General features: G+C 44.9%; 1 protein-coding gene across 1 annotated transcript; it reads left to right on the forward strand.

Moving 5' to 3' along the window:
* Positions 1-1334: 1334 nt before the first annotated feature.
* GCSH (glycine cleavage system protein H) lies at positions 1335-11647 on the forward strand. The gene is made up of 5 exons (XM_087728561.1): positions 1335-1584; positions 5629-5708; positions 8467-8530; positions 9236-9367; positions 10737-11647. Exons 1-5 carry the CDS (start codon positions 1398-1400, stop codon positions 10832-10834), a joined length of 561 nt encoding a protein of 186 aa, XP_087584687.1. The 5' UTR covers positions 1335-1397; the 3' UTR covers positions 10835-11647.
* The last annotated feature ends 1254 nt before the right edge of the window (positions 11648-12901 follow it).

Consider the following 12901-nt stretch of genomic DNA (forward strand, 5'->3'; position numbering starts at 1 on the left):
ACAAACTCAACATAAACCACTGCAAACTCGATTGCAGAAAATACGACTTCAGCAACAGAGTGGCCAACGTCTGGAATGTTCTACCTGACTCCGTTGTTACATTCTCTAACCATCACAGCTTCAACCTTAAACTGCCTACTGCTGACCTCACCCCATTTCTAAGAGGTCCGTAAAGGGGGCATGCATAAGCGCACTAGCGTGCCTAACATCCCTGTCCTACTGTTCCCATTTATCTGTACTCATTTCATTTGTTCATGTCCATGTTTATACTTACACCTGTTATCCTTTACATGTTTGACAAACTAACTAACTAACAAATAAATAAATAAATAAATAAATAAATAAATAAATAAATAAATAAATAAATAAATAGAGTTTTCTGAAGACCTTCGGACTTGGTTGGCTATAAAATCCCAGATGTTTGGCCAACTCTATATCCTGCCTACTGAGCTTTCCATCCCGGTCCATAAACCAGGTCTGGCTTGGCAGTTTTGCAGCTGCCTCTCTCTCTCTCTCCTTTGTTGCTATTCTTTGAAGCAGCAGGAAACCTCTCTGGTCGGAGGTTCAAAATCTTGGCACTTTCTCCAACCTTCGCACACACCCCTGCAGCTGCTCCCTGGATTCTTCCTTTAGGTAGGCCGAGAAAGAGAGGAATTGTAGTCCCTCCACTCCAGAGCGCACCACGTGAGATAGAATAGAATAGAATAGGAATGAAATGGAATAGAATAATAATAGAATAGTAGTTGAGTAGAGTAGAGTAGAATAATGTAGAATAGAATAGTAGTAGAGTAGAGTAGAGTAGAGTAGAGTAGAGTAGAGTAGAGTAGAGTAGAGTAGAGTAGAGTAGAGTAGAGTAGAGTAGAGTAGAGTAGAATTTTTTATTGGCCAAGGGTGATTGGACACACAAGGAATTTGTCTTTGGTGCAGATGTTCTCAGTGTGCATAAAAAAAACAAGATACATTCGTCAAAAATCATAAGGTACTTAATGATAGTCATAGGGCACAAATAAGCAATCAGGAAACAATCAATCTAAATCGGAAGGATACAAGCAACAAAGTTACAGTCCTGCAGACATCAGTGGGAGGAGATGGGTGAGAGGAACGATGAGAAGACTAATAGTAATAGTAATGCAGCCTTAATGAATACTTTGACAGTGGGGAGGGAATTATTTGTTAGGCAGAGGAGAGGGAACAAAGGAGGGGGAGAGAAACTACCACCCTCTCCGTAGCGGCGCGCAGCGACTCCGCCCGGCGCGACTCCTCTTCCCTTCCCCTCGGCCGGCCAAGGAGCCAGGCCAGGCCCCCTGGGCCCGCCTCCTCCCTCCCTCCCTCCCCTCCTCTACCCCGGCTGCTTTTGCCCTCCGGCCCGGGCCGCATCTTCGCGGAGCGGCCCCGCGATGGCAGTGGCGGCGGCGGCGACGGCGGCGGCTTGGCGAGCCTTGCGGAGGGTCGGGCTTGGCGCAGCGGCTGGGCCGCGCGGATCCTTGCTGCCTTGGCCCAGCAGCAGCAGCGGCGGCGGCGGCGGCATCGTCCGGAGCCCCGAGGCCCGACGGCTCAGCACCAGCCCTGCGTTGCTGCTCGCCGGTGAGTTGGCGGCGAAAGGGGCGGCGGGCAGCCGGGGAAGCGCGCCATTGGAAGGCGGAGAGGCGTGCGCCAAAGCGCGGCGGGAGCCAGCTGGCCCTTTGCGCCCTGGCTCTGCTCCGGATCCAACCGCGCCGAGGGATCCAATCGCAGCCAAAGCCTGAGCACCGATGCGCTTAGCCGGAGGCCTCCTCTCTGCTTCCCATGGAGCCCCGCTTGCCGCCCTGCACAGCTCGGCGCGCCCGTGACTCCGAGCGAAGGGCCGCGCAACGCGGGCAGGGCGCATATCCCTGCAGTTCATCAAGGCGAGGACTGCGTTGCACGCGTGGGTGGGTGGGTGGGATGCCAAGAGTTGGGTTTGGCTCCCCAGGAATCCGAAGCGAAGCCCGCTTCCTAGAAGCCCTGGAAGGCCCTTGGCTTCCATCCCAGGAAGTTGGCTTCTTTATTTATTTATTTATTTCATTTTATTTATTTTAATTTGTCAACAAGTACAAGTAGGAAAAACACATTTAAAAATGGCACAAATAAATGAATAAAAAAAGCAAAACATAGCCATAAACACATAAAAAGAGTAGATATAAATGGGGACAGTAGGACAGGGGGGATAGGCACACTGGTGCACTTACGCATGCCCCCTTAGGAACCCCTTAAGAAATATGTAAGGTCCAGGGTAGACAGTTTAAGGTAAAATGGATGGAGGTTAGAGGAACTAACAACTGGATCGGGTAGGGTGTTCCACACATTTACTATTCTATTGCTGAAATCGTTTTTCCTGCAATCAATTCTTGGACAGGCCCGTTGTGCAATGCAGGGTGGAAATTAAAAAAAACAAAAAACAAATAAATTTGCCCTCCAGGCGAGGTTAAATTCCTGATGTTGAGCGAAGGTCATTTTTAGTCGCCTTTCAAGCAGCGAAATGTTACTACGAAGTGCATGGTAGCAGGGGTCACCAACCTTTCGGATCTCAGGGACCACTGCATTCATAATTTTAAATCCCACGGACCACTAATAGGATTTTTTTTTTTTAAAAAAAAAAAGATAAATAGTATTTAGGGCACTATAAAAATGCAAATAATTTTTCTGTGGACCACCAGAATTTTCCACGGGCCACTGGTTGGTGACCACCGCATTGTAGCATATTCCACCAGCACCACCCCCTTTCCAATACATACGTACTCTGGATTTTAGGCTGGCTCTCATCCCTCATGTGGTGCAGAGAAAAACGGTTGGAGAAATTGGGCAGGAAAGCCGGCTGGGCGACTTTGGGCCAAGTTCCAATTTCTCAGCCCAACCTACCTCACAGGGTGGTTGTCGTTCTGGGGCAAATAGGAGGAGGAAGGAATATTAGGTGTGCTTGTGGCCATGAGTTGCTTATGAAGTATTAAAGGCAGGCTAGCAGTTAACGGCCCTGCCAGCAAAAGTGTGTATAGCCAAGGCTATGATTTTCCCAGTTGCAATGGCTGGCTGTGAAAGTTGGACCATAAGAATGGCTGAACACCAAAGAATGGAGGCCTCTGAACTATGGTGCTGGAGAAGATTCCTGCGAGCCTTTTGGACTGCAAGGCAATCCAACCGGTCAGTCCTAGAGGAGATCAACCCTGACTGCTCTTTAGAAGGCCAGATCCTGAAGAGGAAACTCAAATACTTTGGCCACCTAATGAGAAGGAAGGACACACTGGAGAAGAGCCTAATGCTGGGAAAGATTGTGGGCAAAAGAAGAAGGGGATGACAGAATGAGGTGGCTGGATGGAGTCACCGAAGCAGTAGGCTTGAGCTTAAATGGCCTCCAGAAGATGGTAGAGGACAGGAAGGCCTGGAGAAACGTTGTCCATGGGATCACGATGGGTCAGACATGACATCGCAGCTAACAAAAACATGTAATTGCTATGAGTCAACAGCCAACTCATGGTACATAATCATTATCAAATTGGCCTTATTGCTGTATCAGCCTTTCTTATGGTCCAACCTTCCCAGCCCTCCATTGCAACTGGGAAAACCATAGCCTTGACTATACATACTTTTGTTGGCAGGATGATGCCTCTGCTTTTTAGTATGCTGTCTAGATTTGCCATAACTTTCCTCCCCAGGAGCAAGTGTCTTTTAATTTCTTGGCTGCGGTCACATAGATAATCTGAAATGAGAATTTGTCCCTAACCTGGTCTTCTAGCCATTTCTTAAGGGAAATGGTGGTCAACTCTGCACAGGTTCAAAGAGAAGTTGGGTTGCAATTTCTTCTGAACGATTTTGTTTGAATTCCAGCCTTGATGGGGTTGGGGTGAATCACCAAAATGGCCCCCTCTCAATTTTGTGATTCTATAAAGACAAACATATTGTGTGGGTTAGCTAGATGGAATGTTATATTATTATATAATATATATTTTGCAGTAAAATACGCCCAGAGATATCTCCTGCAAATTGGTTCAGAAGAACACAGAGCGTGGTCAGTAGTTGTGGAATTGTGTCAGCTGGAAAAGAAGCAGTACAAAGAGAAGAGGGCAGGACAAGTGGCCTTTTAAGGGGAAAAAAAACTGTGATGGTTGGGAGTGTGATTGTGTTAGGAGACCAACATCTCTGCTTACTTGCTTTCTATTATGTATTTAATGCCTTATTTACCCCTTGCTACTATTGCGTTCGGCCTTCCATCCTTCCAAGGTGGGTAAAATGAGAACCCAATATGATGACTCTGTAAACCGCTTAGAGAGGGCTGTAAAAGCACTGTGAAGCGGTATATAAGTCTAAGTGTTATTGCTGTTGCTATGTTGAACAGGAGTGAAATGTGTGCCTTTGCATAATATTGGACAGGTTTTACAAATAGATCAGTTCTGTGTCACCAATTCAGTTGTAACTTTAAAGCCACCTCATAGGTGTATAGTCATTTAATTTCTTAGCCCCCATATCACCATATATAGTAGTGAATACTCACATGGGGCGACTCATAAAGTTAAAACAATAAATAAATAACAAATAACAAAACCCTGAAACCAAACATTTAAAAATAATTAAAATAATAAAATAACAGCGCATATATGAGAAACAATACATGCATGTCACAGGTTGCATAATGCCACTTGTTCCCAGATCTGATACAGCGTCATGTGTAAAAAGGTTAGTGAGATCTCCTCCAAGGTGATCTGCTCCCCGCCTGCTCCTTCATCTCTTCCCACAGTGCTCCCTTCTATGCTGCAATCAAATCCATCCTCATGGCTGCTGGTTATTCGCTTTGTTTCTCTCTTTCTACCTTTGCCAGCATTACATCCTTGCCAAACAGCTAGCCCTTTGCACATTAATAAAAATTATATTTAGTATCTTTGTAATGTATAATAATGAAGCATGTATGGAGATACATACTGTACATGCAGAAGGGGAATCAAAGTATACGTATTGTAGAAAGCAAAATCTGGGTCCAGCATAGGTTGAATATACGACAAAGTTTGACTTTGATCAGACAGAGAAAGCATTGAAGTGTAAGCTTCATAATACATAAAAAAATAACTCTTAAATATAATTTACCTCTTATGCCACATATCAAAAGGGCTTTCCTGCCTCGCATTTAGATTTCGGAGTTTCTACTAGTAGACCATAAGTAGGCTTGCAAGGTAAAGGTAAAGTTTCCAGTTGCATATATGTCCTAGTTGTTCCTGACTCTAGGGGGCAGTGCTCATCTCTATTTCAAAGTCAAAGAGCCAGCGCTGTCCAAAGATGTCTCCCTGGTCATGTGGCTGGCATGACTAAATGCCGAAGGTGCACGGAGCACTGTTACTTTTCCACCGAAGGTGGTCCCTATTTTTCTACTTGCATTTTTACGTGCTTTCGAACTGCTAGGTTGGCAGAAGCTGGGATAAGTAACGGGAGCTTACTCCGTTACGTGGTGCTAGGGATTCGAGTCACTGAACTGCCGAACTTTCTGATCGACAAGCTCAGCGTCTTAGCCACTGAGCCATCATGTCCCCCCCCCTTTTTTTGCAATTTTTTGTAAAGGATTGCAAAGGAATATACAAGTACAGAACCTTTAAATTGACCCATTTGTTCTTGTTGATTTTGTTTTAGCTCGTCGGTTTACAGACAAGCACGAATGGATCGCTGTTGAAAATGGAATTGGAACTATAGGAATTAGCAACTTTGCACAGGTACTGGTTTTTTTTATCTTTTCTGGTGCTGTTGGCATTGTCGGTTGGCCTTGCTCTTTGATTTCTCGATTGTCCTTACTGCCGTTTCTGCCTGCAAAGCCAGTTTGTGGACTTGGACCTCAGGGGTGCCTGCCTGGAAAACAGGACTGAAAGGCCCTGGACGTGCCTCATTAGCTTGGCCTCATCCCAGAAAAACTTAGAACCTGAGAGGGCATCGTGCCCGAAAGTTTCTATTGGTTTCTGTTTGGTTCATTGGAGAAAATACATTCATAACGGAAGAGATGGCCAGGCAGCCTTAAGATCACTAGGAGCAATACAATACAATAGCAGAGTTGGAAGGGACCTTGGAGGTCTTCTAGTCCAACCCGCTGCCTAGGCAGGAAACCCTACACCGCTTCAGACAAATGGCTATCCAACATCTTCTTTAAAAGTTCCAGTGTTGGGGCATTCACAACTTCTGGAGGCAACTTCTGTTCCACTGATTAATTGGTCCAACTGTCAGGAAATTTCTCCTCAGAGCAATGCAGGTAGTCTTCAGTTTGTTTAATACCACAGTCCGTTTAGTGACCAAAGTTGCAACAGCACTGCTAAAAGTGACTTATGACTGATTTTCATACTCATGACTGTTGCAGCATCCCCATGGTCATGTGATCAGAATTCAGATGCTTGGCAACTGGCATGTACTTATGACGGTTGCAGTGTCCCGAGATCATGTGGTCACTGTTTGGGAACTTCTGACAAGCAAAGTCCATGGAGAAGTCACATTCACTTAGCAGTTTGACAACTGCAGGGATTCACTTAATGGTGTGAAGAAAGTGGGGCAACATTCACTTAGCAAATGTCTTAGCCACAGAAATGTGGGCCCCCCCATTGCGGTTGTAAATCAAGGACTACCTGTACATGACATTTTAGTGGAGAGGATGAAGACTTCGGTTGGCTGGACAGTGGTCCCCAATGGGTAAGGCTGTCCCAAATCCATGGATAGGGCCAAGATACCCTACCTATTTCCCCCAATTCTCATTTTAGGGTTTTCGGGGCAAGGTTTTTGGCATCTTTTCATCTTAAACTGGTGACAGTGACGCTGATAATTTCTGACCATTGGGGTCAAAGGAGGGAGTATCTGGGAGGTGTGAAAGATATACTTTAGGGGTCTATGCAGCCACTAAGAAGGAACCTAAGGCTGTTTTATTATGTCAGCATTTCAAAGTCAACCTGACATTGTGCAAGTGGGTGAGCAGCACTTCCTTAATGTCAGTGGCTGTTCTTATGTTTGTGAAACACAACACGACAGGCTCTGCTTGCTCTGAGCAACGTCTTCTGGGCACCACTGGATTGGTGAGGAATTTTTCTGACCGAGGCTTCCCAAGAGCAGGAAGCAAACTCCTTGTCCCGACAAAAACCCCTTTTATTAATTGGCTGTGAATTCTGCTCATTCCCATCCGGCAAAGTCTTTCAAGGGAGGATTTACGGTCACAGATCTTATCTGGCTTGGAGAGCTGACAGGCCAGAGCTTGGCAAGGAGTCTCTGAGAGTCACGAACCAATGAAGTGAACTAATGGTCACCTGCAACTCCACTCCACTTTTGCTCCTCTTTTATTGCCTCTGGGAAGGGCCATTCATCGTCCACCTGTGGCCTCACTCCCAACTCGACTCCTTTAGCAGTTCCCTTCGTCTGGGAACTCTGCACATGCGCACACTGGGAACAGGCTCCAGCTGTTCGTCTGCCTCACTGATGTCTGACTCTGAAGGCAGCTGAAAACTGTCAAACGGCCCTGGCCCCCTCTCTGCCTCTGACACAGAGCCCTCATCAGGGCCTTCCCCAAACTCCAGGATTGTGGTCCATATTCCTCCCCAACCTCCTCACTGTCCGAATCTGCTGCCGGCTTCCCTGGCAGGCCACAGCAGGAATTCTGCAAGTTGCAATTCTTGAAGCTGTTTCAAGACTTTTGTTTATTTTTGTTTATTTACTTGTATCTCGCCTTTATTATTTTTACAAATAAGGTGGCAACAATGTCCAACACAACTTCCTCCTCCTGTTTTCCCCACAACAATAACCACCATTTGAGGTGAGTTGGCCTGAGAGAGAGAGAGAGAGAGCGACTGGTACAAAGTCATCCACCAGCTGGCTTTGAAGGCTAAGATAAAACTTGAACTCACAGTCTCCTGGGGATTGGCCCAAAGTCACCCAGCTGGCTTTCGTGGCTAAGACAGGACTTGAACTCACAATCTCCTACTTTCTAGCCTGGAGCCTTAACCATTAGACCAAGCTGGCTGTCCGCTGGCTGTCTTTCTTAAGGACAACATGGGAAGTGTAAGAAAGCATCTCATATTTGGGGTCAGGTCTTGGGGCTTGCCTAGCCAGGTGGCACAAATTGATTGGGAGGATGTGAACTTGTTTTCTGCTTGTCCCAAAGGTACTTTTTCCAAGAGGCAACTGGACTTTCTGTTTTGGTTTTTTTTTTTAAAAAATGTTTCACTTCTCATCCAGGAAGCTTCTTCAGCGCTGACCGGATGGTGGGGAATTCAGTCAGACCTGAAGAAGCTTCTTGGATGAGAAGTGAAACGTCTTCAAAGAAAAACCAGGAAGTCCAGTTGCCTCTTGAAAAAAGCACCTTTGGGACAACCATGACCCGGAGGATTGAGAATCTCTGCAGACGTTTGTTTTCTGCTTAAATTCCACCACAAAATGCTCAGCGTTCTTTCCAGAACGGTTTCCATTTCTCTAAATCATGGCTGATGCAGGAACTTTTCATTTCAGGAAGCATTAGGGGATGTTGTTTATTGCAGTCTTCCAGAAATTGGAACAAAACTGAACAAACAAGGTAAGCATAATTCTTTTTTTTTTTTTTTAAATCTTCTGTCCCCCCAAAATAAGTGTTACATTAGGCAGCAATCTCAACCTTGGAGGAATAAAATTACTTTAGGCTTTTTTTTTTAAGGATACTGGTGTATCCCAAATATTTCTTTTTCTTTACATTAAATAGTTGACCTCTCCCCATCCCAGCCTCCAGTTCCTTGCCTTACAAGGTGTCAAGAGGAGAAACAAGTTCTGAAAGATTTCTGTTTCCAAAACGATAGCTGCTTCATATAGTAATAGCACTTAGACTTATATACAGTGTTTTTACAGCCCTCTCTAAGCGGTTTTAGAGAGTCAGCCTATGGCTCCCCAACAATCTGGGTCCTCGTTTTACCCACCTCAGAAGGATGGAAGGCTGAGTCAACATTTGCAAAAGTTTTTTTTTTCTAAAAATTTTCAATTAAAAAAAAAAGGAAGAAATGAGAAGAGCATGAACAGAAGATAATGGAACCAGAAAATAAACATTGAAAGAGAACACAACGAGAAATACAACTAAATCATTACCGAAAAATAAAGATGGGCAGGTGGAGAGCAGAGAGCAAGAGGGGTGTGGGGGGGGGGGGTCTGCCATCAATCCAGCAGCCACTTTAGCACAACACATCGTACAAATGCAAATTCTCATTTTGGGACCTTTTTGTACCAAGTCTTTTTTTTCCATTTAATGTTCCAGATGAGTTTGGAGCCTTGGAAAGTGTGAAGGCTGCTAGTGAAATCTACTCTCCCATCACAGGAGAAGTCACAGAAATTAACACCGCCCTTGCTGATAATCCTGGGCTTGTCAACAAATCTTGTTACCAAGATGGTAAGAGAAGAATCCTCATTTTCCCAAGGATTTTGAACAGTAGTTTGCAGAATATTGCAATGATAATGCAGATAGTCCTCAACATATGACTACAACTGAGCCCAAAATTTGTTGTTAAGTGAGCTTTGTCCCATTTTACGACCTTCCGTGCCTCAGTTGTTAAACTCAGTTGATAAGTTATTAACCCAGTTCAGGGTTAATCTGTTTTCTCCATTCACTTTGCTTGTCAGAAGATCGTAAAATTGTGATCTTGGGACATAGCAATGGTTATAAGTATGAAACAGTTGCCAAGCATCTGAATTTTGGTCACATGAAATCCTGCAAAGTGAGGAGTCGTAAGTGAGGAAAAACAGCCATAAGTCACATTTTTCAGTGCCATTATAATTTTGAATAGTCGCTAATTGAATTGTTGTAAGTTGAGGACTACCTGTATTGGAATTGATCCAACGAAGTGTTGTGGAATAAACACTACAGGCAGTTCTAAACATACCATTGTAATCGAACCTGGAATTACAATTGTAAATCAATTGGTTGAGTCACCATGTGACTGCACGATTGATTTTACAACCTTTTTGTGGTAGTGTTGTGAGCCATCAGTGGCCAGCAGAGCTGGCAGCAGATTCGGACAGTGAGGAGGTTGGGGAGGAACCTGGGCCAGTCCAGGAGTCTGGGGAAGGCTCTGATGAGGGCTCTGTGTCGGAGGCAGAGAGGGGGCCAGGGCCGTATGCCAGTTATCAGCTGACTTCAGAGTCAGACATCAGTGAGGCAGATGAACAGCTGGAGCCTGTTCCCAGTGTGTGCATGCGCAGAGTTGCCAGACTAAGGGAACAGCTAAAGAACAGGGGTCGACTTGGGAGTAAAGCCAGATGATGAATGGCCCCTCCCAGAGGAAATAAAAGAGGAGCGAAAGGGGAGTGGAGCTTGCAGGAGACAATTAGTTCACTTAATTGGTTTGTGACTCTCCAAGACTCCTTGCAAAGTTTTCCAGATATCGGCCTGGCAGCTCTCCAAGCCAGATAAGGTCTGTGACTGTAAATCCTCCCTGGAAAGACTTTGCTGGATGTGATTGAGCAGAATTCACAGCAAATTAATAAAAGGTTTTTTTGTCGAGACAAGGAGTTTGCTTCATGCTCTTGGGAAACCTTGGTCAGAACAGGTGGTTGTTAACAAAACCTATTTTCCCCCAATGGGGTGTGGTTTCTTTTTGACCAGAATTGGAAGTAAATAATTGAAACTGGCCAAAAAAAAAAAAAAAGTCAAAATTTGCAGTCATGTGACTGTGGGATGCTACAAAGAGCCTTAAATGCAAGTCAATTTGCTAAGAACCCAAAAATGCACAAACCCTAATTTGGCTTTTTTTGGCTCACAGGTTGGCTTATCAAAATGACGGTGGATAATCCTTCTGAACTGGACGACCTCTTGACTGAAGATGCATATGAGAAATACATCAAATCCATTGAGGAATAATAGCTAGGAGGTGCCAAGCGGAGCCAGTGCCCACTACTTTCTTTGACGTAGATGGTCCCAAATTACTGGCCCAAAGAGAAGTTGGCGCAGCAGCTGGTTGAGGGAATTGTGAAAGGGGAAAAAAAATAAAGCAAGCACCGCCTTTCTTCCAATTGCTGTTCCACAAATGTCCATAAAATCAAAACGTTTGTGGCTTCTCTCACTAGGCACGAATCAGGAATAGTTTTGATTTTTTTCCTCCCCTCCGTCCCGGTGAATATAATTTCAAGGTTTGAAGTCCATAATTCCTTCTGGGCTAGAATGACCTTTGTTCCTGGAATGGACCCAGAAGGTTGATGAGATAGATCTGGAAGAGGATGCAACAGCCTTAATTCCAACTTCTACTTTTTATTTGTACAGATTGTCTTGCTTTTTCCTTTGCCAACCTCTTTTCCCCAGGCGTCTGTTTTTTTTTTTGTCGTCTACCAGAAGCTCTCCGGCTGCCTTTGGTATTAGTGAAAAGTCCTCAGAGATTAAATCAGTGGTAGTCAACCTGGTCCCTACCGCCCACTAGTGGGCGTTCCAGCTTTCATGGTGGGCGATAGGGGTTTGCTGTAACTCTGCTTTATAAATTTTATAAAGTAAAGTTACTTCCCTACTTTATAAATCACCATCACTGTGGAACTGGTTAGAAAATTTTACTTCTAACAAAGATACAAAAGTGGGCGGTAGGTATAAAAGGTTGACTACCCCCAGATTAGATGGTTCAAAAGTGCAAGTGTTGAGCCTGGCAGAAGATAAGATAACAGAAGTTAATAAAAAATCCTGACTTTACCAGGTTTGTTTGTTTTGTTCCGTTGTCGCTTAATAGTTAAGTGGTGGGTAAGACTGAGGTTGTGTATTTGACCTTGCAGCTTATTGGAAAGTTTGAAAGGCAATCTTGGGGCCTCCATACAGGTAGTCCTCGATTTATGGCCACAATTTCTGTTGTTAAGAGCCGAGGTGGCAGTGGTTAGAGTGCAAGTACTGCAGGCTATTTCAGCTAACTGCTAGCTGCAGTTTAGCAGTTCGAACCTCACCAGGCTCTAGGTTGACTCAGCCTTCCGTCTTTCCGAGGTGGGTAAAATGAGGACCCAGATTGTTGGAGGAAATAGGCTGACTCTCTAAACCGCTTAGAGAGGGCTATAAAAGCACTGTGAAGCGGTATATAAGATTAAGTGCCATTGCTGAGTGAGACAATAATTAAGTGAGTTTTGCCCCATTTTTTTAATGACCTATCTCGCCACAGCTGTTAAGTGAATCACCGCCGTTGCTAAGTTAGCAACAGTTGTGAAATGAATCTGGCTTCCTCACTGACTTAGCTTATTAGAAGGTTGCAAAAGGTGATTGCATGGCCCAGGGACACTGTGGCCCTCATAAATATGAATCATAATTTGGAGTCAGCAAAAAGGTACACTACTACAAAAACATACAAAATACAAAGGTAAATCTAATATAAATGAAAGGACGCGGTGGCTCAGTGGCTAAGACGTTCAGCTTGTTGATGAGAAAGGTCGGCAGTTTGGAGGTTCGAATCCCTAGCACCGCATAACAAAGTGAGCTCCCGTTACTTGTCCCAGTTTCTGCCAACCTAGCAGTTCAAAAGCACATAAAAATGCAAGTAGAAAAATAGGGACCACCTTTGATGGGAAGGTAACAGTGTTCTGTGCACCTTCGGCATGGAGTCATGCCGGCCACATGACCACGGAGATGTCTTTGGACAGAGATGGCTCTTCGGCTTTGAAACTGAGATGAGCACTGCCAAGAGCCAAGGTGGCGCAGTGGTTAAATGCAGCACTGCAGGCTACTGCTAGATCAGCAGGTCAGCGGTTCAAATCTCACCGGCTCAGGGTTGACTCAGCCTTCCATCCTTCCGAGGTGGGTAAAATGAGGACCCAGATTGTTGGGGGCAATATGCTGACTCTCTGTAAACCGCTTAGAGAGGCCTGAAAGGCCTATGAAGCGGTATATAAGTCTACTGCTATTGCTATTGCCCCCCTAGAGTCAGGAACAACTAGCACATAAGTGCGAGAGGAACCTTTACCTAAT

Source organism: Thamnophis sirtalis, unplaced genomic scaffold (genome assembly GCF_051295495.1).
Source record: "Thamnophis sirtalis isolate CommonGarterSnake01/CBP01778 unplaced genomic scaffold, rThaSir2_p1.2 scaffold_14, whole genome shotgun sequence".
Classification (NCBI taxonomy): Eukaryota; Metazoa; Chordata; class Lepidosauria; order Squamata; family Natricidae; genus Thamnophis; species Thamnophis sirtalis.

What these genes read in the sequence shown, in the direction of transcription:
- GCSH (XM_087728561.1), top strand. Translation starts at nt 1,398, where the DNA reads ATGGCAGTGGCGGCGGCGGCGACGGCGGCGGCTTGGCGAGCCTTGCGG. An exon ending in AACAAAACTGAACAAACAAG is followed by an intron (nt 8,531 to 9,235) that starts GTAAGCATAATT and finishes TTAATGTTCCAG; the next exon opens with ATGAGTTTGGAGCCTTGGAA. An exon ending in CAAATCTTGTTACCAAGATG is followed by an intron (nt 9,368 to 10,736) that starts GTAAGAGAAGAA and finishes TTTGGCTCACAG; the next exon opens with GTTGGCTTATCAAAATGACG.